We start from the raw sequence: 24057 nt of genomic DNA on the forward strand, positions 1-24057 counted from the left end.
GCGGTGTCAAGAGGAAACATAACCAACCCTGTTCCAGGTGTTTAGTCCGTCATTCATTATTTCACCACCGCTTTAGAGTAGGAGACACTGACGTAATATTAAAGTATGTTAAGCTGTAACGTGTTTACAGCTTCTGGGCTAGCCGCTACAGTTATTAACCATCAACACAACAAACCAACAGTTAATTAGCTACATTAGCCCACAAGGGAGTAGTTGCATTGTGATTACAGTATAACTGTTCCCTACTGCGTCCACCATTTTGTTTCATGCTTTAGTTACTATTCAGCTCACAGGCAAGGTGGTAGGACTGAACGTGGGTCACGCACTGTAGCAAAACACTTTGGGAAAGCAAAAATCTGTCCCATTTCACTCGATTTAAAAAAAAAAAAAGTTTTCTCCCTACTGAGACTGACCCTGTTCAGGTGACTATCCTGGAGGTAGAGAGCTCTTAAGAGGTGGATCTGTGGCCTGTTATGCCATAAACACCATAACGAATCGTATTCCTAAACATAGCCTTTCCTTTTCTCTTCCAATGACAGACTTCTCTAGTCCTCCATCTACCAGACCACACTGGGAGGTTAACTGTACTGTTAGTGTATATGAGAGGAGGGAGGACGTGTCACTTCCTGTTAGAGGTGACGGTTGTTGTTGGTGAGACGGCGAGGGGCCTGTGGCAGCATGTGCACAGTAGGCTATGGGCCCCCGGCCGTATGACAGCTACACAGTCATGATGACGACATGATAGGACGTCCGTCATGATTGTTTTGAACAGTACTGGGTGACGGAGGACGGTGTTCGTCAACAACACAAACAGTACTTGCGATCTATTGACTCCATTTACAGTATCACTTCGAATGATTTTTCGAGGAATAGCTTCTGGGTTACGCGTAACCTTTGCCTGACGTTAAACCAACATCGGTCGGGATTAGCCAGTCGTTGCAGCCGTCATTCATTTCTCAGTGCTGTCTCTAGATCAGATGTGGAGAGTATCAGGTCTACCTCTGGTTTAACAGGATTTATTTCTTTGATTCCCGTACGTCCTCTTTGCTGGCCTCTGTTTGTGCTGTCTGAAGGGTACAGCCAACAGTCTGTTTGAACCCTGTTGTGTGATTACTCTTACGTAGTGGAGCCTGTTCAGGTCGTTAACAGGGAAATTAGATCAATGTTTCTGGCCCTGTTGAACACACTACTTAGGAGATATGAGCAAACAATTTGATTAATGTCCAGACATCTGTAAACCCTTTTTTCTCAAGTCTGTTAAAGCCCCCTATTAATGCGTAAAGGAAAATTTATTTGACTTCTGTGGTTGTTCTTGGCTATGGGAGTGATCATAATTGCATATCTTCCAATAACAAAATGTGTGGAAATATAAAGGGGGTAACTGGCTAATAAAACTAATTGGAAACATTTTTATGTGTAGCTAATTGAAGCACACGCAGGCACAAAATGAAACAAATATCTTGGAACGATATTCCCCACCGTATCTTCTCAGGCCTCGTCTCGGGGCACCGTATCGTCTCAGGCCTCGTCTCGGGGCACCGTATCGTCTCAGGCCTCGTCTCGGGGCACTGTATCGTCTCAGGCCTCGTCTCGGGGCACCGTATCGTCTCAGGCCTCGTCTCGGGGCATCGTATCTTCTCAGGCCTCGTCTCGGGGCACCGTATCGTCTCAGGCCTCGTCTCGGGGCACCGTATCGTCTCAGGCCTCGTCTCGGGGCACCGTATCGTCTCCGGCCTCGTCTCGGGGCACCGTATCGTCTCCGGCCTCGTCTCGGGGCACCGTATCGTCTCAGGCCTCCACTCTGAACGTAATTACATTTTCCTCTCATAAGGAAGAGTAACAGTTTTCAGTGAGGATACAATTGTTTTTTTAAACCACCCAACTTCCCACTTCATACTTGGTGGTTGTGACTGCCATACACCAGTTCCCCCAGTTCCCTGTAATGCTGCTCTGAATGACTCTGTGGCTGAGTTTCTTTCAGTCTCTCTTCCCTTTTTCTCAGAGGCCTGGAGGGTTTTATAGTGTTGTGGTAGGTATATGACTTAAAACAGCTGGTTCGCACACAGTGTCCGTCATGGCACTCAACAAAACAATAATGGCTACACTTATGCTGGGCCTTCCTCTCCTCTCTCATATACTCCATCTCGCTCTCTCTCTCTCTTGCTCTCCATCTTTCACCTTGTCATTTTCTTTGTAGCATGGGCCTCTCTCCTCCCTTATATTTTCCTCAACTTTGTTTCCTTCTCTCCATATTTCTCACTCTGTCACTGTATTTACAGCATGGGCCTGCCTCGCCTCTCATGTTCTCTCCGTTCTCTCCCTCGTTTCCTCTCTCTCTCTCTCTCTGCCACTGTCTCTGTGGTGGGTAAAGGGGGCCGGTCATTTATCTTTGTGTTCCAGAAGTTCCCGTGTGGAAACCTGTCTTTTAACACCATCTGCTTTGGGCCGCGCAGGGCCAAAGGTCACATTCTCAGGGGGCCGACGAGCAACGGCAGGAGTGAAAGATGAAGTGAGCCAGTAGCATTCTTCACCCACCTTCATCTGAAGCGTGTGTGAGGAGGTGGGGGGAGTGCTTCTGTGTGTGTGTGTGTGTGTGTGTGTGTGTGTGTGTGCTGTCCACCGTTCTATTCTTCAACCCCACTGTATCGCATGCTATGGTGTTATTGCAGTGAAGTGGCACGTTGACCTTCTTAATCAGCTGGTTCCCTTTGGTTCAAAGGACGGATGGGAGATTGAGTGAGTGGGATATCCTCTTGGATGTGCACTACAGGACAGTTACGCATGTCCCCCTAGTGTACCTAGCCTCACCTCAACGGACTGTTCCAGCCTTCCATTGACCCCCAAGTTGTTTACCAGCCAAAACATGACCTATTTATCTCAATCACACAGTTCACCCTTCCTGTATTATACTTACTGCTAAAATGTTTCTTCTATTCTACTGAGCCATTTACTTTATTCTTATATTGTATTAGTTGTTATTGTTGCGTTGTCGACGGAACCTGCAAGTAAGCCTTTCGTTGGACGGTGTATACCATGTTTATCCTGTACATACCACTAAGTACTTGACACAGTACTTGACTTGGTCCTCTTGGGAAACAGGGTGTCCAGCATTGCCCTCCACTCTTTTCTGCTTGAGGACCTTTACAGTACACAGCATGGGTTTAACCAAACAGGCGTAGTGACCAGATAATCTCCTACCTTACAATTGTAATGTTTCTTGATACCCGAATTCAATCAAGTACACGTCTAACTGATACAACAGCAGAGATGGAATGTTATTAAAGAGTTTGGGGTATGGCCTCATCTCTGAGCCAGATGCCGATGACCGGTAGCCCTTTGCTGTTCATCTGGAACCCAGAAAGGAGTTCCAAAGACGGGCCTGAAGGTTATTATAGCTGGTGGTGGTGGGGAGGTGGACGGTTGTCAAACTGCTGCTGAAAAACAGGAACTGAGAGAACATTGGTAAGTTGACATAAATACATCCCATTTACACCCCTTTGTTGAGAGAGAGGAAAGTGATCATTGCCCAAGAGTGAACCCAGCCCGTAGGTTAAATTGCCCAAGAGTGAGCCTGTAGGTTAAATTTGCAAGCATGTGGAATGAGCATTATTGTGCCACGCTTATAGGCTGTAAGGTAAGCAGGTGAATGACATTCCACACATGGCTAATAGGAAGAGCAGAACAAAATGCTATGCTGATGATGATACATTTGTATTCATTCCCACGATGCCCGAATAATGGGAAACAGAGTGAATTATGTTATGCTGCTTGAAGTTAAACCAGCATTCAGACCAGCCTTCCTGATTGAACTTTTGTAAATGACTTTACAATACTGTACTCTATGTATTCTAGAATGCCTCTTGCATGCGTGTCTTGTACAGTAAGCTATACAGAGGATGAGTCGCTCCTATTGCAGTAGTCACTATTGCTCTATGTCCAGTAGTAGGATCCGGTGCCATCCTGCCGTGCCTGTCCGCCAGCCCTCTCCTACACTGCCCCATGTAATCCTACCATCCACCAATCTGCTCAAGACGGCAGAAGGCATAAATCTTAACGAGAGAGAGAGACGCCAAAGCTATGGAAATGCCATCTCCTGTAAAAGAGGGGAAAGAGGAGGTGAGCGAGAGAGATGGAGGGGGAAAGAGAGAGAGTGACCATTTGGTCGGTACAGGGCTGAAACCCTAGCCTGATCCCAGATCTGTTTGTGCTGTCTCGCCAACTCCAAGTCCTGGTGTGACATTGACACAAATGGAGTTGGCAAGATGGAACAAACAGATCTGGGACCAGGCTACTGGGACACAAGGTCACCCCCTAGGAACTGGGACTTTAAAAGAGCAGACTGTGTTGTTAAGTAGATCAATAACGGTGTGTGACCAAGAAGCGGATGTTGCCTAGGCGTCCTCCCAAAGCCCAAACGGAGAGGCATGACATCCTTGGCATCCATGTGCTAAAGGGTTGAAGAGAAGGCATAGACTGTCTCTTATCTGAGCCATGCAAATAGGATCTGTCACAATGTGTGTTGCACCAGTTATGAGGAAGCAGCTTAACTGGTGTGATCTCCTCAGAAGTCCAGAGACCTTCAAACTGGATTGGATGACTGGTGCTGGAGTTCTCATTCTTTATGACCCGTTGTCTTGTGAAGAGACGAGGACATGTGGTCCTGGTCCAGAGCTCTCTCTTTCTCTCCAACAGACCAGTCCCAGATGGACCAGCTCAATCATTGACCACACAATTCAAACAGCGTGGCCCAACATCAGGCCAAGTTACATGTTGTGCATGAGAGGAATCATTGTCCTGGTCTCGCTCATCCATGTTTCCCTTCTCTGTGGTATCCAGAGTTCTGGTATCATCAAAGGTTGGATTTGCCTCAAAGAACGGAGAAGAAAAAAACACAACAGAAAGGCAACTAAAGAGGTTGTGGTTTAAATTGGAAAGGTTCTGGAGTTAACACGTTTTGAATAAAGTTCCGCCAAATTGAATTATTTAATATATCGAAACCAAAACAAACCGAAAGCACATCTCTCTGCAAACAACCAACCTATTGTCTCATAACGCTACAAACATGTTTGAATGAAATATGAATTACACTCCTTGAATATTGTATTTGGGTCAGGATGTGCCTGATATTATGAATGTCAGAATGAACAATATTTGGTTATGGCTGCATGTAAATCAGTAAGGGATCCTCCGGTGCAGACTGGGCGGATTGTATGCGAATGGGATGTGGGAGAGATTCCCGGAGAGAGAGAACATTCCTTTGGGAACGCCGTGTTGGCTGGCCAGGAGCACCGGGTGGGCACAGGGTGCATGTAGGGTAAGGGGATTGCTTTTCAACGAGGAGAATTCGAATTTCAGTTTACTGACTGGATTACTGACTGAATTGGAATTGACCCCAACCCTTGAGGGGAGTGGGGAATGTGGTGGCTGTGCATTTTTAAGATGGTTTGTGGTTTGATACGCTATAGTAGCACTAGTACAACACTGCTGTCAGCTGACATGAGTAACATAATCGCCAAAATTCCCTGTTAAAGATCTTGAAATGGTCAGTGTAGTTGTCATTTGAAATGAATCAGAAGTGCTATTTTTTTTTTTTAACATGTTGACTTTTATAGTCTTCAGGTGGCGTATGAGTTGATACATTTCTCATTGATGACTCTTTCGCTGTCTCGTCTAGGCCTCTTCCGTTGTGTCTCTACTGACAAACAGGAAACCGTGAATCTACCACCGAGCCTGAAACCTCACGTATGGGGTTGAAAGATGTAGCTCAATCTTTACTAGAGAACACTGATTTACGTATCTCTGTGTAAGCCCATATTCATTATACATGGCAGTAGAGAGGTTAGATGTGGCACCCAATGCAGTCCCCTATGATACCGTGTAGCATAATTAGCTTTCAACATTCAGATCTCAACCGCTTCTTTCCACAAGAACTTGTAAACATCTTATTTCCACCCTTATTCGTTCATGTCTTCTAAATAGAATCCTCCTCATTTGACCAAGGTGCTGGGTGTCCACATGGTCCACATTGATCTAGGATGAGTGTAACGAACCAGCGTTTAGATGAATCAGAGGTAGTTCTCAATGGCGCAAATCTAGATGTGGAGTCTGGAAACAGCAGCTGTTAGGGTCTCATCCATACATTTATTCATTCATCCATGCAAGGAAAATGAGAATGGACTGAACCTTTAAACTCAGCTATGTCCATTCAGAAAAGCTCCACATGCTTTCCCTTAATACTTAAATCTCTTGTCACACTCAAGTCAGAAATGTCAGTTAGCCTTTTTTCAACCCCAGTCGTAACAGTTGTCTGTTTTCAGAGTTCTGGTAAACACTGTGTTTGGTAGTCAGTTTGAAGTGTTAACAAGTGGAACAAATACTTTGATGTTGTGTTTGAGGGTTCATTCAGGGGTCAGCTAGGCACGTGTTTTTACAGGTCAAATATCTTACTTCGTTTGAATAAGCGACAGCTGCTTTGTTGGGCTTAGGGGTCCTTCGTCTTCAGTTTGGATGCAGCGTGTATTGAAGGAGGCTTCACATCAAATTAGGGTCATTAACGTTAGCTAAGTTTAGAATGTGTAGTAGTCATAGTTTCACTGGTCAGTTTTAATCAGGTGATTCAGCCAGAGACCCAGCAGGCTTCAAAGGCTACCAGTGCTCTGTAGAACAATGTTTATGCCTGGCCGCTATTCTGACTCATAAAAGGAAGGCGAGGCTTTCTATAAAAGCCTGGATGCTCAAACGCCAATTGGATCTTCAAACGCCAATGTTGTTTTTCTTGTAGCTCATAAATGATGAGGAAGGGTCCTTAGGAGGTGAAATGTTTCTGGCTAGGCCTATGGCCAGACTAGGCTAGAGATGAGAAGTGGACATTAATTCCCATTCCTTTACTTTAGATTTGTGTGTATTGTTGTGAAATTGTAAGATATTACTTGTTAGATAACACTGCACTGTTGGAGCTAGAAACACAAGCATTTCGCTACACCCGCAATAACATGTGTATTTGACCCAATAAAATTCGATTTGATCAGTGATCACTGTTGAGGAGAGTGAAACTGATCGTTCTCATCTGTTGTGCCAGTCAAACAGGAACAAAGAATTCAGACAGCAGATTCTCAGGCCTGAGTAAAGTTACTGCCATCAGCACCCTTTTTTTTCCGTTGTGTGTGTGTGTGTGAACACAGAAGTTACCCATCAGATGGCAGGGGGAGCTGGCATTGTGGTACCCAGGGGTGGGATGGCTGATAGACCCTTAATATGTCATTAGTGTTTATATCCTGTCTCTTTCTTAGAGGCTGCTTCCTGCACTTCCTTACTCCTTTTTAATTTATTTTAGTTAACCCTTATTTTACCAGATAAGTTGACTGTACACACCTAATTTATGGCAACGACCTGGGGAATAGTTACAGGGGAGAGGAGATGAATGAGCCAATTAGAAGCTAGGGATGATTAGGTGGCCATGATGGTATGAGGGCCAGATTGGGAACTTAGCCAGGACACCAGGGTTAACACCCCAACTCTTACGATAAGTACCATGGGGTCTTTAGTGACCACAGAGAGTCAGGACACCCATTTAACGTCCCATCCGAAGAAAAAAATGTATTTTTTTTATTTAAGACAGCACCCTACACAGGGCAATGTCCCCAATCACTGCCCTGGGGCATTGGGATATTATTGTTTTTTTGGAACCAGAGGAAAGAGTGCCTCCTACTGGCCCTCCAACACCACTCCCAGCAGCATCTGGTCTCCCATCCAGGTCCTGACCAGAACCAACCCTGTTTAGCTTCAGAGGCAAACCAGCAATGGCAGGCAGGCAGGCACCACAACATCAACAAAGGCCCTGTACATGCCATTGTGTCATGCTTTACCTCCCCCTTTAACATCAAATGAGCACTCGGTTTCATCCGAGCAATGAATTCACATTTCCCCATTTGATCGAATGTTTAATGTGAGCTTAATGAAGGCGCGTAAAGAAGTTGATGAGTGCTTTGCCGGTTGAGGGAATATAAAAACAAAACCCAATACTCTGACGGTGATGTGTGTTGATTGATGACGGTAAAGAGGCACGGCTTTTACTTCTATGAAGTTCATGTTCCCAGGACGTTTCAGCCAAGCCGCTCTGTGGTATCTTAGCCTCCATCAATCATCACCGGGTCTGGGAAACCGAAGGTCGAGACTGCAGCTCCACACAGATACTGGCTAGTGAAGGTGTGGTCCAACCCAACCGGCACCACCTACTCATTCTCTTCTATTGTGTTGTCTCACTCTGACTATTGGTGGAGAAGAAAAGGGCATTCAGTTCAGAGATTCCCAGGCGTTCAGATATTCTACTGGGAGTCCTACATTCTGGGGTGTGGGTTTGGAAGGGTGTGTGGGTGGGTGGGAAGGGCGTGTGGGTGATTCGTGTGTGGTAGTTACTGGGCGAGGGTCCCGTTTGGCACTGAAATTCTAGCTCCGATAGAGCAGTCGGTTGCACTCTTTATTAAAAGTTTATTAGCAGCACTTTTCCCAGGGCTTCCTTGTGGAAAGTCTAGGCCTTCCTAGTCCAAATAAAAGAAGGCCCCTACTGTAATGGTTCCACAAAATGGTTACGTATTGTGTAGAAAGCCATCGGAGAAGTTTCTATACATGGCATTGAGTTTAGTGCCAGATCTGAGGCAGCATGTTTTATGGGCATACTCACAATTGTCCTTATCAGACATGGCCAGGAAATAAGGTGCAGTGTGACAATGACTTCCTGTGTGCCCGGTGGAACAAAACGCAACCCTTGAATCATCAGACCCAGCGTGCTAAAGCGAGAGGATGTGGATGCTTGTGCAATGAACAGGAAACCCGGAGACTGCGGTGACGATTTCACTGCAAAGACAGACATGGCTGTTGATGCTCGTCCATATTCATCAGGTCGACAGGCACACAGCTACAAGGAGCAGGGTTACATTGGTTACAATGACATGTCACAGACAGCTAGAGCTGACGTTGTCAAACTCAAAAAGGGAGTTCTACTTTCTCTCCTACTGCGAGTGTACTAGAATGTAAAGCGCTGGAAACGACAGCCACGGTTCCCCGCATCTGGAGTACGTTCATAGTGGTCCGTGTTTACAGTATGGACATACGTCTTGAAGTTTGTCTGTGGATCTTCTGATCGCATGTTTGAATTCATTCACAGCCATTTTTAGTGGCTGTGATATGTCTCTGTCTGTGGTTTGGAGCGTCTCTAGACCTCGAGCAGTAGATGATGCCACAGCACGCTGTCAAAAGGGAAAAACACCCAACTGTCTCCTCCCACCACGCCGGAGCTAACGTGTGTGTGTGTGTGTGTGTGTGTGCGTGTGTGTACATGCAGCAGTTGAAAGTAGCTTGTTGTCTGTTCAGTAGGCTCGTCCAGACACTGCTTTGTCAGTTAGCCTTGCTACCTTCTCTTCAACGACTTTGGACTGTTTTAGGTCTACTTCACTGTAGACTGCACTTTCCATCTACCTGCCTCCCAGTCACTCACTCAGGTGAGTGGTAACTTGTAACTGCTACTATTCTACAACACGAGTCTGTGTACCCTTTTTTTTGTAGTTTGAAATATTGTGAGTACTACATCCACTTTACAGCTGCAGCTTGCCACCGTTGTTCACCATAACACACGCATGTACGTCTTCAGATTTATGTGACGTAGGGAGTGGATGTGTTTTTGTCCGCTGTTCTGTGTGTAATTTATTGGGCTATAGTCTACAGGTTGTTGGCTGCCTCACTCAGTTTAATTCCTCGGGGATCCGTGTTTGTCTATTTTAAGACGGTTGGGTGGGGGGGGGGGGGGGTTCTGAGTTATTTCATGCAATGTTTTGTGTTGGTGTATGAGTGTCTTGTCCTGTGGCTACAGTTGGACTCTTGTTAAGAGTCTGAATTATTGTGTGAGGTGGAGTTGTTAACCGTGATACCCATAGCATATATTAGTCACCAAACATGCCACTACCGTTGTGTAGAATCAGTTTGATAAGTTACATTTGTCCGGTGTAGTTTGAGTTCAGTACAGTTTGATATAACCAGCTGGAATTCAGTGAACTGTCGTGATATCTACTGGATCAGCAGCTACAGTGACGAGTGAGATGGAAAAGATTTATCATGATGTTTGTTAGCATGGAACTCTTCTATATAAAATGTTCCATGCTGAACACTGATCTCTCTCATTATCAGGGTCAGAGGTCAAGCCGAGCCACAGCAACATGTCCGCCCCGCCACATCCGCAACCCCCTGCCAAGGGAGCTTCACATGGCGCCGGCGACTTCAGCTATGTGGGCATCGATGCCATCCTGGAGCAGATGAGGAGGAAGGCCATGAAACAGGGCTTTGAGCTCAACATCATGATCGTCGGTGAGTGCTGTTGAACGGTGAACACGCACAAGCAAAACACACACGTGCAACACACCCTTTTGAGATCATGGATGTGAGTGAATGGTTTTAAACACACGTCCTCAACATCACATATGAGAGAGGAGAGAGAGAGAGAGGAGAGAGTGAGAGAGAGAGAGAGAGAGAGAGAGAGAGAGAGAGAGAGAGAGAGAGAGAGAGAGAGAGAGAGAGAAGAGAGAGAGAGAGAGAGAGAGAGAGAGAGAGAGAGAGAGAGAGAGAGAGAGAGAGAGAGGAGAGAGAGAGAGAGAGAGAGAGAGAGAGAGAGAGAGAGAGAGAGAGAGACTTTTCTATACACTGCATTTAAATGTTTTCAAAGTCAAACTGTCATTGGGAAATGAGCCTGGAGTGAGTGCTTGTTCTTCCAGGACTAAACTAGCGTGAAACCCCATTGGGGAACCCTTACCCCGAGTGCTCCTGAGATTGGTACACACTACACATAGTGGCATGCATCCTTCAGTAGAAAAGAAAGCTGTCAGTGTTACGCCCCTGAAAAAGGGGAGAAATAATCACGAGTGTGATACGGTATTGTTTCCTCACTGAGAACTTTTACTGCAATCATTTTACCAAAGTAACACATTTTACAGAACAACAGATGTACATGAAAGAGCTAGTGTTGTAGGGTACAAGGCTTATTCAAGTCACCACAGTATACTCTGTAATTCACTGAAACATACACTCATTTCAATATAACTGTCAAGCACAAAGCTTTAACTCAGTAAACCATAACTCAATTTATCAACAGTCAATAAAGTGTTTGAAAAACCATTATACAAATAACACCGCAAAATATCTTATTAACAACACACATGTTCATTCACGATCGACATAAAATGGCAGCTACTCTCAGTACGAAGCTAGCCTTCACTGCAACCGAGCAGGGCTCATATTACTCTCTGCAAACTTAACTCTAACTTCCTCAAGATGTTACTAAGACACACCTTAAACACTCTTGACATGTTAGCGAGTTATTACATTTAAATGACTCTGTTTTATCTTCAATAACGTACCTGAAAAAGGGGAGAAATAATCACGAGAGTGATACGGTATTGTTTCGTCACTGAGAACTTTTACTGCAATAAGGAAAAGACCGCGATTTCCCCACGAACTTGGGTGGAGACCAGAGCAATCGATCTCAGGCTCATAGATTAAGAGCATTTAGTAGATCACATATTAACACTTTTCCCCTTCAATTAGGCACCACAAAATAAAGTAATCAATATAACGTTTACACATTCCTTTTACAATTCTTACCCTTTGTACGCTTGATGGATTTTAACTTTTTAACACAATTATATGAATGTTATCAATCTCTATCAACTAATATAGAATGCATAATCTTTTTAACCTTAGATGTTTTAAGATCCTCACATGCTATGAACTTACTAATACTTTTTAATGTATAACAGGCTATGAGTATTTCCATTAACCTGTCACATCAGGCAGAGAGATGGAGTAATGATGCCCATTAATGGTGACAAGCTCTAGCACACTCCACTCTGCCCTCAGCTCACCACAGCTCGCACCTGTCTCAGTCACCAGATCTCAACCGAATTGAACAGTGGCGCCAGAGACGGCGTTTTCCATCAACAAAACACCAAATGATGGAATTTCTCATGGAAGAATGGTGTCGCATCCCTCCAATAGAGTTCCAGACACTTGTAGAATCTATGCCAAGGTGCATTGAAGCTGTTCTGACTCGTGGTGCCCCAACGCCCTATTAAGACACTTTATGTTGGGGTTTCCTTTATTTTGGCAGTTACCTGTACTTTACCACGGTGATTGAAGCTACAAAGAGCATGTTGAAGGACCTCGAGTCTCTCTTCCCAGCTTAGATGTCTCTGTGTTTGCGTGGCTGTCAGAGGGGATGGTGGTAGAGGAGAGCGCGTGGACAAACACACACACACACACACACACACACACACACACACACACACACATAGTATGTTTGTATAGGAGCCCTGCGGGAGTGTGTTTTGTATACATACTAGCTGTAAAAAAAAAAAGTATTACTTTCTCTCATTGCCGTCATGTAGGAAGATCAATTCAATACATTTTTTTTACGCCAGACTTCCATATTCTCTGACCAGGCTATATCTTTCTCTTGTCGGCACGCCGTCATTGATATGCATCACAATCCCCATAGTTGTTTTCGGCAAAGGGCAGCAGCATTCAGTCAGCGCTACACCAGAGACGTCAGAAACGTGTGCCCACTTGAAGTGGAGTGGTAACGTCTGAGAAAGGCAGACCTGTAGTGAATGGGATAGTTCATGAGCAATAGTGGGCATGCATGTTATAGTGGCTATTGGTGTGTGAGACATGAATCACATGATAAATGCCAGGTTAGAATAGAGGGTGGTGTTATTGCTTGTTGATGCATCCCTATCTGTCCGTATATAGATATAGGACCTGTCCATCAAGCCCTGATGGTTTAAGATAAAGAAGACATTTGATAAGGTTGTAAAAACAGGGATATAGTTGATCCAATGACCTACAGTATCCAGGGTCAAACTTGATTTGAAGTCGTTGAACTACTGTAGAAATGCCTAACTCTGATTGGTTTTTGAAGTGGCCGTTTTGGCTCTCTCTATGACCGTCTCCCCCAAACTCGGTCCTGGGGCCCCCTCTGGGTGCACAATTTAGTTTTTTGCCCTGGCACTACACAGCTGATTCAAATAACCAACTCTTTCATAAAATGTTGATTATTTCAATCAGCTGTGATGTGCTCGGGCAAAAATCAAAACGTGCACCCATGGGGGGGGGGGCAAGAGTTTATGTGAAAGGTCAGTGGAGATGTAAATCAGACTCGTAAGGCCTCTCTGTGAGATGTATTACCCTAATCCCAGCCCTAAAGCCCCTTAGACCGCAGCAGTGTCCCCGATGCATAAAGGTTAATTAAGCTGCACGGCTGGGCTGCCGATGCCCACTGACAGGCCTGCTGCTAATGGAGGCCTATGGGGAGGTAGAGGAATCAATCAAATGTATTTATAAAGCTCTTTTTACATCAGCAGTTGTCACAAAGTGCTTATACAGCAACCCAGACTAAAACCCCAAACCGCAAGCAATGCAGATGTAGAAGCACAGTGGCTAGGAAAAACTCCCTAGAAAGGCAGGAACCTAGGAAGAAACCTAGAGAGGAACCAAGCTCTGAGGGGTGGCCAGTCCTCATCTGGGTCTTGGTGAGGAGTGTGTGGCCGGTCCATCTGTCCTCTAGCCCTACAGCAGGCTGGAATGACCCTACAGCAGGCTGGAATGACCCCACAGCAGGCTGGAATGTCTGTCTCGTCTTTCACATAACTTGTGCGTAGGGGGTCTGTTCAGAGTCAGGAAAGCTATTGTACATTCACGACAGGTGAGAAGAGCCTCACGGTTGAGGAGAAGCCCCTCTGTTTTTGTGTGTGTCCAGACCTAGAGTTCACCCCCTGTGTTGGTCTCTAACAGGTCAGAGTGGTCTGGGGAAGTCAACCCTGATGAACACCCTGTTCAAGTCTAAGGTCAGCAGGAAGTCTGTGGTGTCCACCCCCGAGGAGAGGATCCCCAAGACCATCGAGATCAAGTCCATCAGTCACGGTAACACACACACACACACCACACACACATGCACACATACGGATCTGTGGTAATCAGTATACATTTAACAATGTAATACATGTCATGGATTTCTCCTGTGTCTCTCTGTCTAGACATCGAAGAGAAGGGCGTGAGGATGAAACTAACGGTAATCGACACTCCCGGCTTTGGGGACCACATCAACAACGAGAACTGGTGAGTTGTAGTTTTTTTTTATCCCTACCACAGAGTGAATGACTGTGTCGTCGCCTGTCTGTGAACTCCATTTCCCATGTGCCCCCACCCCCCAACAGCTGGCAGCCAATCATGAAGTTCATCAACGACCAGTATGAGCAGTACCTGCAGGAGGAGATCAACATCAACAGGAAGAAGAGGATCCCAGACTCACGGGTTCACTGCTGCATGTACTTCATACCACCTACTGGACACTGGTGCGTTATGGACATTCACACGCTCTCTCTCTCTCTCTCTCTCTCTCTCGCTCACACACACACACACACACACACACACACACACACACACACACACACACTGTTTGTCTGGGACTTCACCACTTCCTCTAGACTGCCCCCCTTTTCATTCGACCACTTGTAGACGTCATCTCGTCCACCGAGACTCAGAGGTATCGCTTTGGGAATCAGGTTTCACAAAGACTCCCTTTGACTGCAGATGCTATAGTACCCAATCGTATAGACTGTGAAAGCAAACGATGAGTGCCATGGAGACTAAGACCATGTATGTACGACAAAGCGTTTAGGATACATTTGTATATTTGACCAGGAACCGCGACCATGGTACATTTTTGAGAATTACTTCATATTAACTAACTGAAATATAAACATCAAAATCCTAGACATTCATGCAAAGTTAAAAGCATTTTATTCTAATCGACTGGGAAATCGTTAAGTGGCTTCAGGATGTCTCAGAGCATGTAAAGATTCTGTCAAGGTCCTGCAGTCTTCTAGACGTGTTTGCATTACTAACAGAATAGTTTTAAACACCCAGGTGGCTGTTTGTCCACTAGTTATTCTCTGGAGTGTATTGAGTGTGTGTATCCCACTGTTTGACGCACACTCTCACCTCCTCCTTATGACACCACAGCTGCAAAGTGTGTGTGTGTGTGTGTGTGTGTGTGTGTGTGTGTGTCTGCCTATGTGGCAGCTCTACAGTCAGTGCATTGTCCAGACCCTCTTTCGCAAAGCACGAGCCAAGGCTTTTTCCCTCGTTCTCTCTCTTGTCCCAAAAGCTAAAATGCCTCTCTTCCCCTGCCAATCCCCTCCCTCTCTCACCCCCTTGACCTCGAGTGCGCCCCCACCCCCCCAAACAGGCTCTCTTGGAAACTTCCAAGCACCTGTCCCCTCTAGGGACCTCTTAATCAGGACTGGAAACGGGGGGAGCAGTAAGTAGGATCTTCTTTACTGCCACCAGGAGACTTCAGAGCAGGAGCATAAAGAGGAAGTCCTACCCCTCCACTCACCACCACTCACTGTGGGGCTGAAGCTACAACCTGGCACTGGGCTAGAGAACACAAGCAACCGGCATAGGGATGCATAAAACACACACACACACACACTCACTGTCAGCAAAAGCAGATGGGACGACAGGGGCTGGGGGAAGAGACACTAATAATGTGTTGAGTAGCCAATGCTCCTCTACAGGACAATCTAAGGATGAAACCCTGGTGTTCTTACAGCACTATAGATCTGACTGTGGGTTGAACCTGGCTCAAAGTTCTGGATCTATTCTCCCTACTCCCGTTCTTCTCTCCTCTTCACTGCTCTCACAAATGACTTCTCTATGGTTGAGGTCTGCTACAAGGGCCTGGAACCAATTACTAACACACCATGCCAAGGCCATGGCTTCGTAACAAATGACCCCCTCTTACCTATTTAGTCCACTACTATTGACCAGGGCCCCTATGTCTCTGGTCAAAAGTAGGGAACTACATAGGGATTAGGATGCCATTTGGGAATGAACCCACCCATGTGTCTAGGACAGCTCCATGCTTTGGTGCCATTATGTCCGTAATGGACACTAGGCTGAATATTAAGTAATACTGGTATCCCATATCACCAAATAATAGCAGAGACATCAAGTTTTATAGCCCAATGGTTGTGGCTCTTTTTATTGTCAAACTTAAATTTGAAGGTATTAGGCCTTGGGTTAGTAGGAGTACTTTAAGTGTCAGCAATTTGCTTCAAGGTCTCTTTTAGTAGCTCGACCGGTTTTCCATCGACGTAGGATGCGTCCCAAATGGCACCCTATGCTCTGTGCGCTATGGCCAAAAGTAGTGCTCTATATAAGGAATAGGATGCCATTTTGGTCGTACCTGTAGTCAATGGAAGTGCATAGCAGTCGTTGACTGAATGGTTGACCGCACTCCTTCCCTCTAGGCTGTCCTCTTGTTACCTCATGAAGGATGCTTTCTTTGAGAACTACCAGGGTATCCCACGGTTACGCCAGGCAACGTTGCACTTGGACTCGCTTGACCCGTGAGGGGATTTTAAAGGCATCAGAGAAAGTGGAGGGAAGAGAGCAGTGTACGGTGCGGTCACCCCCCTTCCTCTACATGGTTGCTTCCATTTTGACCACAGAACAGCTTTCAGAGAGTTAGCAGTGACCGCTCAGCCCTCCCTCTGCAGACACAGCTACCAAGTTGACTATTTCCTTTTTTGAAGCGGAGAATTTGAGCATATGGCGTCTCTCTGTGTACAGTACATATGTTTAGTGTGTAGGAGTGCATTTTGTGTGTGTTGACCTTTTTGTTGATCATTTCCTGTTTAAGTGAAGAACTGGAGTATAGCTATGTTGTGTGTGCACATGTGCATGTCTATCTGTGGTATGTGCGTGTGTGTTGACCGATATGTGATTCACATGTGCTGTGTGTCAATTTGAACCTCGGGTCTCATCTATTTGTTCCGAAGCGTGTGAACATTTTCATAGTCGAACATCTACGGTATGTATTTACAGACCTGTGTACAGTGTACAGTAGGCCTACATACCACTGATGCACCTGAAACACATGTGTGCCTGACTTACAGTCCACAAAGCTGAGGTCACGATTCCTGAGGGGACAGGAGATCAAATTATAGGTGGAGCCAAGGAGAGCTGCAGCAAGGGATCATTGACCTATGGGGGGATCTCTCACACTCCTTTTTCTTTCCCTTTACCATGAAGTGGTGTTCTCTGTCTCTCTGTTGGTCTCTGTCTCTGTCTGTCTCTGTCGCTATCTCCCCCCTCTCGCTCCTCGCTCTCTCCCCCTCTCGCTCCTCGCTCTCTCTCTTACCGTGTCACGTGGGTCTCTCTCGGACACCCTTGGAGGGTAGTATGACGTATATTGACACGTGTAGTGTTCTGTTCCCGCCCCGTTCAGTGTGCATGCATCTCCTCTCTCCTGAGGTGGCCCCTCTATACTCCAGCTGCCCCAGGTCTGTGAACCAGGGTGACCCAGCATGGCTGGGATAATTGGAGGCGAGAGGAGAGCAGAAGGAGGAGCTGGAGAGGGGAACAACCAGAGGCACTACTGCCAGCCATGCAGAGAGTGGTGATACCATAAGAAAGAGATTTGGGAAAAAGAAAGAGTGGGCGAAAAAGAAAGAGAGACTGAAAAGAGATTGGGGGGAAAAGAGAGGGAGCATATAAGGAGGAGGAGGAGGCACTGCCAGGCCAGCGATGGTGGTGCTCATACAATTTTCAGAAATTCAGAATGAGCAGAGAGCCCATTCTGTAAATGTGATGTACTTGTAGAGCGTAGTGTTCCCAACGATGAGTCTTAAAAGGAACAACATCAAAAAGGGTAGTGTTTAGATATTCATATTTTCAATGGTGAATAAATGAATGTGAAAATGTGTATTTCAGAATGTAGACACACAGAACAACCAGAGGCCCTGCCAGGCTACCTATAGCCTGAACATTCTCATGCATTCCCCTCTGATAGAGAACAGACAGGAGAGTGTATGCAGGATTGAAAGAGATGGGGAAGAGAGGTTTATAGGAGGACAGTAGAGTAGAGAAGCTCGAAGACTTATAAATTTGGGAGTAGGATGCACAAGCTTTGTGTGAGGGGTCAGTTGAGGACAATATCTCTCATCACATGATGCTCAATATAGATATGTATTCAATTGCATCATCCCCACATTTTACCTCCTAAAACTGCCATCCATGACAAATCTTGAGCGGACCTTTTATATATGCAGGCTTATATCAGTTTCAGTTCTTAACCATTTTGTGTTAAACCTTGGAAAGATTAGTCTTTTAAAGTTGAGATACTGAAATACTGGCACACTGCTGCACAATCGCATTGTCATCGATCAGAAAATAATAGACAATGGACCATCATTGCCCCCTAGTGGTATATCTGTCTCATAACATCACAACTGCTTTATCATACGTCTCAAAAGAAATGTCCGTTGTGATTGAATAAAAGTTTTGGACATGTTTTCAATTATGCCACAGTGCTGCATTACAATATAACCTACCAAGCTAAGCTACAGGACTGTTTTGCTAGCACAGACTGGAACATGTTCCGGGATTCTTCTGATGTCATTGAGGAGTACACCACATCAGTCACTGGCATCATCAATAAGTGCATTGATGAAGTTGTTCCCACAGTGACTGTACGTACATACCCCAACCAGAAACCATGGATTACAGGCAACATCTGCACTGCGCTAAAGGGTAGAGCTGCCGCTTTCAAGGAGCAGGACTGTAACCCGGAAGCTTATAAGAGAACCTGCTATGCCCTCCAACGAACCATCAAACAGGCAAAGCATCAATACAGGATTAAGGTTGAATCGTACTACACCGGCACCGAAGCTCGTCGGATGTGGCAGGGCTTGCAAACTATTACAGACTACAAAGGGAAGCACAGCCGCAAGCTGCCCAGTGACACGAGCCTACCAAACAAGCTAAATTACTTCTATGCTCGCTTCGAGGCAAGTAACATGAGAGCATCAGTGTTCCGGACGACTGTGTGATCACACTCTCTGTAGCCGATGTGAGTAAGACCTTTAAACAGGTCAACATTCACAAGGCCGCAGGGCCAGACAGATTACCAGGACGTGTGCTCCGGGCATGTGCTGACCAACTGGCAATTGTCTTCACTGACATTTTCAACCTGTCCCTGACAGAGTCTGTAATACCAACATGTTTCAAGCAGACCACCATCGTCCCTGTGCCCAACACCAAGGTAACCTGCCTAAATGACTACCGACCCGTAGCTCTCACGTCTGTAGCCATGAAGGGCTTTGAAAGGCTGGTCGTGGCTCACATCAATACCATTATCCAAGAAACCCTAGACCCACTCCAATTTGCATACTGCCCCAACAGATCCACAGATTATGTAATCTCTATTGCGCTCCACACTGCTCTTTCACACCTGGACAAAAGGAACAATTATGTGAGAATGCTATTCATTGACTACAGCTCAGCGTTCAACACAATAGTGCCCTCAAAGCTCATCACTAAGCTAAGGACCCTGGGACTAAACACCATCTGCAACTGGATCCTGGACTTCCTGACAGGCTGCCCCCAGGTGGTAAGGGTAGGTAATCCGCCACGCTGATCCTCAACACGGGTGCCCCTCATGGGTGCGTGCTCAGTCCCCTCCTGTACTCCCTGTTCACTCATGACTGCATGGCCAGGCACGACTCCAACACCATCATCAAGTTTGCAGATGACACAACAGTGGTAGGCCTGATCACCAACAACGATGAGACAGCCTATAGGGAGGAGGTCAGAGACCTGGCCGTGTGGTGCCAGGACAACAACCTCTCCCTCAACGTGATCAAGACAAAGGAGATGATTGTGGACTACAGGAAAAGGAGGACCGAGCACGCCCCCATTCTCATCGACAGGGCTGCAGGTTGAGAACTTCAAGTTCCTTGGTGTCCACATCACCAACAAACTATCATGGTCCAAACACACCAAGACAGTTGTGAAAAGGGCACGACAAAGCTTATTCCCCCTCAGGAAACTGAAAAGATTTGGCATGTGTCCTCAGATTCTCAAAAGGTTCTACAGCTGCACCATCGAGAGCATCCTGACTGGTTGCATTTCTGCCTGGTATGGCAACCGCTCTGCCTCGGAACGCAAGGCACTACAGAGGGTAGTGTGTGGGGACAAGCTTCCCGCCCTCCAGGACCTCTATACCAGGCGGTGTCAGAGGAAGGCCCTAAAAATTGTTGAAGATGCCAGCCACCCTAGTCATAGACTGTTCTCTCTGCTACCGCACGTCAAGAGGTACCGGAGTGCAAGTCCAAAACGCTTCTTAACAGCTTCTACCCCCAAGCCATAAGACTCCTGAACAGCTAATCAAAGGGCTATCCAGACCCCTCTTTTACGCTGCTGCTACTCTCTGTTTATTATCTATGCATAGTCACTTTAACTCTACCTACATGTACATATTACCTCAATTACCTCGACTAACCGGTGCCCCCGCACATTGACTCTGTACGGGTATCCCCTGTATATAGCCTCGCTATTGTTATTTTACTGCTGCTGTTTAATTATTTGTTACTTTTATTTAACATTTTTCTACTTATCTATTTTTTACTTAACACATTTTTCTTCTTCATTTCTTAAAGCATTGTTGGTTAAGGGCTTGTAAGTAAGCATTTCACTGTAAGGTCTACTACACCTGTTGTATTCTGCGCATATGGCAAATAAAGTTTGATTTGATCAGAAAAGATCTCCTTTTCTCTTGAAGTTACCTTATTAACATCTTTCTCCCTCCATGTTGTCTCTCTCCAGTCTGAGGCCTCTGGATGTGGAGTTTATGAGTCGTCTGAGTAAAGTGGTCAACATAGTCCCTGTCATCGCTAAGGCAGACACACTCACCCTGGAGGAGAGGGACTTCTTCAAACAGACGGTAAGTTGTGTGCACGCACGTGTGTGTGTGTGATGTGTATACATGCACGTGTGTGTACATAAAAAACCTATGACGTTGATCTGTAGATTTGCTTTTAAACTAGTCCCTTTTGCATTACAACAACCTGACCTGGGCCTTTACAGCAGGGTAAAAACAGGGTAACGAGAGGGTAAGATCACACACAGGGTTACGAGAGGGTAAGATCACAGGCCGGTATGAAGCCATGCCAGGCATTACAAACGGCAGCCATCTGGATAAACTACTGTACTCTGCCCAGTCTGGGGAGTAGCGGTATGAAACCCTAGAAAACTTAACGGATGTTTTTAGCCAGAAAGGAGCATTTTAAGAAGTGATTTATTTACAGTATTGCAGCTTTCTGTAAACCTCTGAGGCAGCTGACATCTGCACAGATGCCAGTTTACTGTAGCAGGCTAGTCTCTTATTAGCAATAAGCTACTGGGTACAGGAGATGGAGAAACCACACAGGACCTCAGATGGGGAGTTCCCCAACAGAATTTAGAGTAAGGTTTATGCAGCACTTGGTAGAGGCTGTCTAGTAGCTACTTGGTAGAGGCTGTCTAGTAGCTACTTGGTAGAGGATGTCTAGTAGCTACTTGGTAGAGGCTGTCTAGTAGCTACTTGGTAGAGGCTGTCTGGGAGCTACTTGGTAGAGGCTGTCTAGTGGTAGAGGCTGTCTGGTAGCTACTTGGTAGAGGCTGTCTAGTGGTAGAGGCTGTCTAGTGGTAGAGGCTGTCTAGTGGTAGAGGCTGTCTAGTGGTAGAGGCTGTCTAGCGGTAGATGGTAGAGGCTGTCTAGTGGTAGAGGCTGTCTAGTGGTAGAGGCTGTCTAGTGGTAGAGGCTGTCTAGTGGTAGAGGCTGTCTAGCGGTAGAGGCTGTCTAGCGGTAGAGGCTGTCTAGCGGTAGAGGCTGTCTAGCGGTAGAGGCTGTCTAGCGGTAGAGGCTGTCTAGCGGTAGAGGCTGTCTAGTGGTAGAGGCTGTCTGGTAGCTGCTCGGTAGAGGCTGTCTAGTGGAGGTCTGTCAGTAGCGACTCCTCCATGAAAGAAAGCGCAGTGTCTATGGTATAGAGGACATCTCTGCTGATTTAGAATTTGATGGAATTCTGCATTGCTGCTTTCTCTTCCTGCTTTCTCTTGAAAGTTGCACCATACCAGGATACACAGGCCTCAATGACCTGCTTGGCTTAGTTTTAAAAAGGCCTCTGCACCCCCCCTCTGCTCCAGTGTGTGTTTGGTGGTCAGCCTGGCAGAAGAAAAGAACATGCGCGCGCACACATACACACTCGAGGGACGCTCGTCTCCCCCTCTCTGGCATCCATAGACAGAACTTTATTAATTCTGGAGGAGGAAACACGCTGGGCGACTTGGCTACCGTTTTCCCCGACAACGGCCAATGAGAACAAGGGCAGGCGAGATGGAAGCTCTGGGGCTTGTAACCAGCTTGTTTTGGTTGGCTGCACGGACTGGGCCATGTACGACCCTGGGATTGTGATCTTACATTTTTTTTGGACGTTTCTTCCTTGTTCTCTGTTCCCTGCAGCAGTTGACATGCATGCAAAGGGAACCAGAGAGCTTTTTATTGTTTTAACCTCTGTGTCCACAGTTCGATGCGGGCGTGCGTGCGTGCTCTGGTCTCATTCCCCCGACTGTTGTTGGCTTATAATATAGGCCTAAGACTGAGAAAGTTACAAGTTTAAACTTTCCCAGAAGTATAAACAGAGAAATTTAGAAAATCTGTTCACCGTCGACCAAGTGGAAACTGTCAAAGTAGTAATTGTGAGCGGAACGGTCATTCATTTAAAGGCCATCACCGCTGGCAGAAGAAGCCTGTCATTCTCATCTCTTGTCTGTGTTCCAGCCATTATAAAGACATAGAAGAAGAAGAAGGCAGACATTTTGTAAACCTGAGTGTCTGGCTGTATATTTGTAATAGTGGTTAACCTCCACATCAACTCTCCATGTTAAGAAACATTAAAGATCATTTAACGTCAACGCCAGCCTTAGCTGTGTTTACGGTGGACTCGGAGTGAGCTACTCTAGAATTGAGGTCAGTCATTTCCGATTCTGTTATATTTTCAGTCACGTTGACCTCATACTGGTCAAACAATCTGGCTATCTGCATGAATAATTTATCTTTTTATGGTTGCCAGTCAGCCAGTGAAAGTTGAGTTGGAAGAATGAGTAGGCTTATTTACTGTCGCTGGATTCTGACGTGATACAAGTCTCAGCTTCCCTTCCCCCGGGCTTTCCCCTGGTGGTGAGTGAAAGGCTTTGGTGGGTGATGTACTGGGCAGGACACACACTCCTCCACCTCCAGGACTACCAGGATGACTTGGTAGATGACACGAGGTGGAAACGGCCATTGTTTTGCCCTGACTGCTGTTCTACAGTACATTGATGTAACACTGCAACCTGGTGTCAGATTGTGACCTGTTTCTGTTTTCTGTTTGTGCAGATCAGGGAAGGACTGCGAGCCAACGGGATCGACGTCTACCCTCAGGAAGAGTTTGACGAGGACGCTGATGACAGGATGATCAATGATAAGATCAGGGTGGGTTTACAGTGTGTAAACGCATGCAGAATCACACACACACACACACACACTCACACCCCACTGACGCATGGATTCATTACAAAGCATTGTTGGTCTTAAACTGCGTGTGTGTGTGTCATCAGGAGATGATCCCATTTGCTGTGGTGGGGAGCGACCAGGAGTACCAGGTCAATGGAAAGAGGCTTCTGGGCAGAAAAACAAAGTGGGGAACCATAGAAGGTAATTCAACACACACACAACCATTACTATCTCTGTCAAACGGGTTGAAGCAGATTTACCTGGCTGGACTGCACAGTACAGTAACCATGCATACGTATGTTACTGCTGCCAGTACATGTTTAAATCCCAGCCAAATGATTGAGTGTTTTGTGACTATGAGCTCGTGTTTCTCATATCCACATTTCTCTGGGCTGTGACTCAAGACATTTCTGACTCACAGACCCAAGGAGGATTTACTGAGCCATCTTTATCCATAACACAGTGGGAGAGAGAGAGAGAGAGAGAGAGAGAGAGACCCTTTTCACTGGAGGGCTGATTGTTTCCTTCCCAGATTGCACCTGCCCCCTTCAGGGCCCCTCTTGGCCCTTGGTGAATGCTCCTTTCATCACTCCACACTTGTATAGAACAACTCTATTATTCTGGACCTCTGTTCCTGT

At 46.1% G+C, this 24057-nt stretch overlaps 1 protein-coding gene across 7 annotated transcripts in view; it reads left to right on the forward strand.

The window, feature by feature from the left end:
• LOC115178846 (septin-9) overlaps window positions 1-24057 on the forward strand; it is a 75857-nt gene that overhangs the window by 48741 nt on the left and 3059 nt on the right. For 5 of the 7 annotated variants that reach the window (XM_029740208.1, XM_029740209.1, XM_029740207.1 and 2 more), the window contains 7 exons: window positions 10180-10356; window positions 13834-13962; window positions 14076-14157; window positions 14256-14393; window positions 20713-20830; window positions 23303-23398; window positions 23524-23620. In XM_029740208.1, coding sequence (XP_029596068.1) covers window positions 10180-10356; window positions 13834-13962; window positions 14076-14157; window positions 14256-14393; window positions 20713-20830; window positions 23303-23398; window positions 23524-23620 — 837 coding nt within the window. Of the gene's footprint in view, window positions 1-8971; window positions 9072-9331; window positions 9498-10179; window positions 10357-13833; window positions 13963-14075; window positions 14158-14255; window positions 14394-20712; window positions 20831-23302; window positions 23399-23523; window positions 23621-24057 lie in introns of those variants that run through there. The other 2 variants (XM_029740214.1, XM_029740211.1) reach the window with 2 other exon arrangements.

The sequence above is a fragment of the Salmo trutta genome, chromosome 38 (genome assembly GCF_901001165.1).
Source record: "Salmo trutta chromosome 38, fSalTru1.1, whole genome shotgun sequence".
Taxonomy (NCBI): Eukaryota; Metazoa; Chordata; class Actinopteri; order Salmoniformes; family Salmonidae; genus Salmo; species Salmo trutta.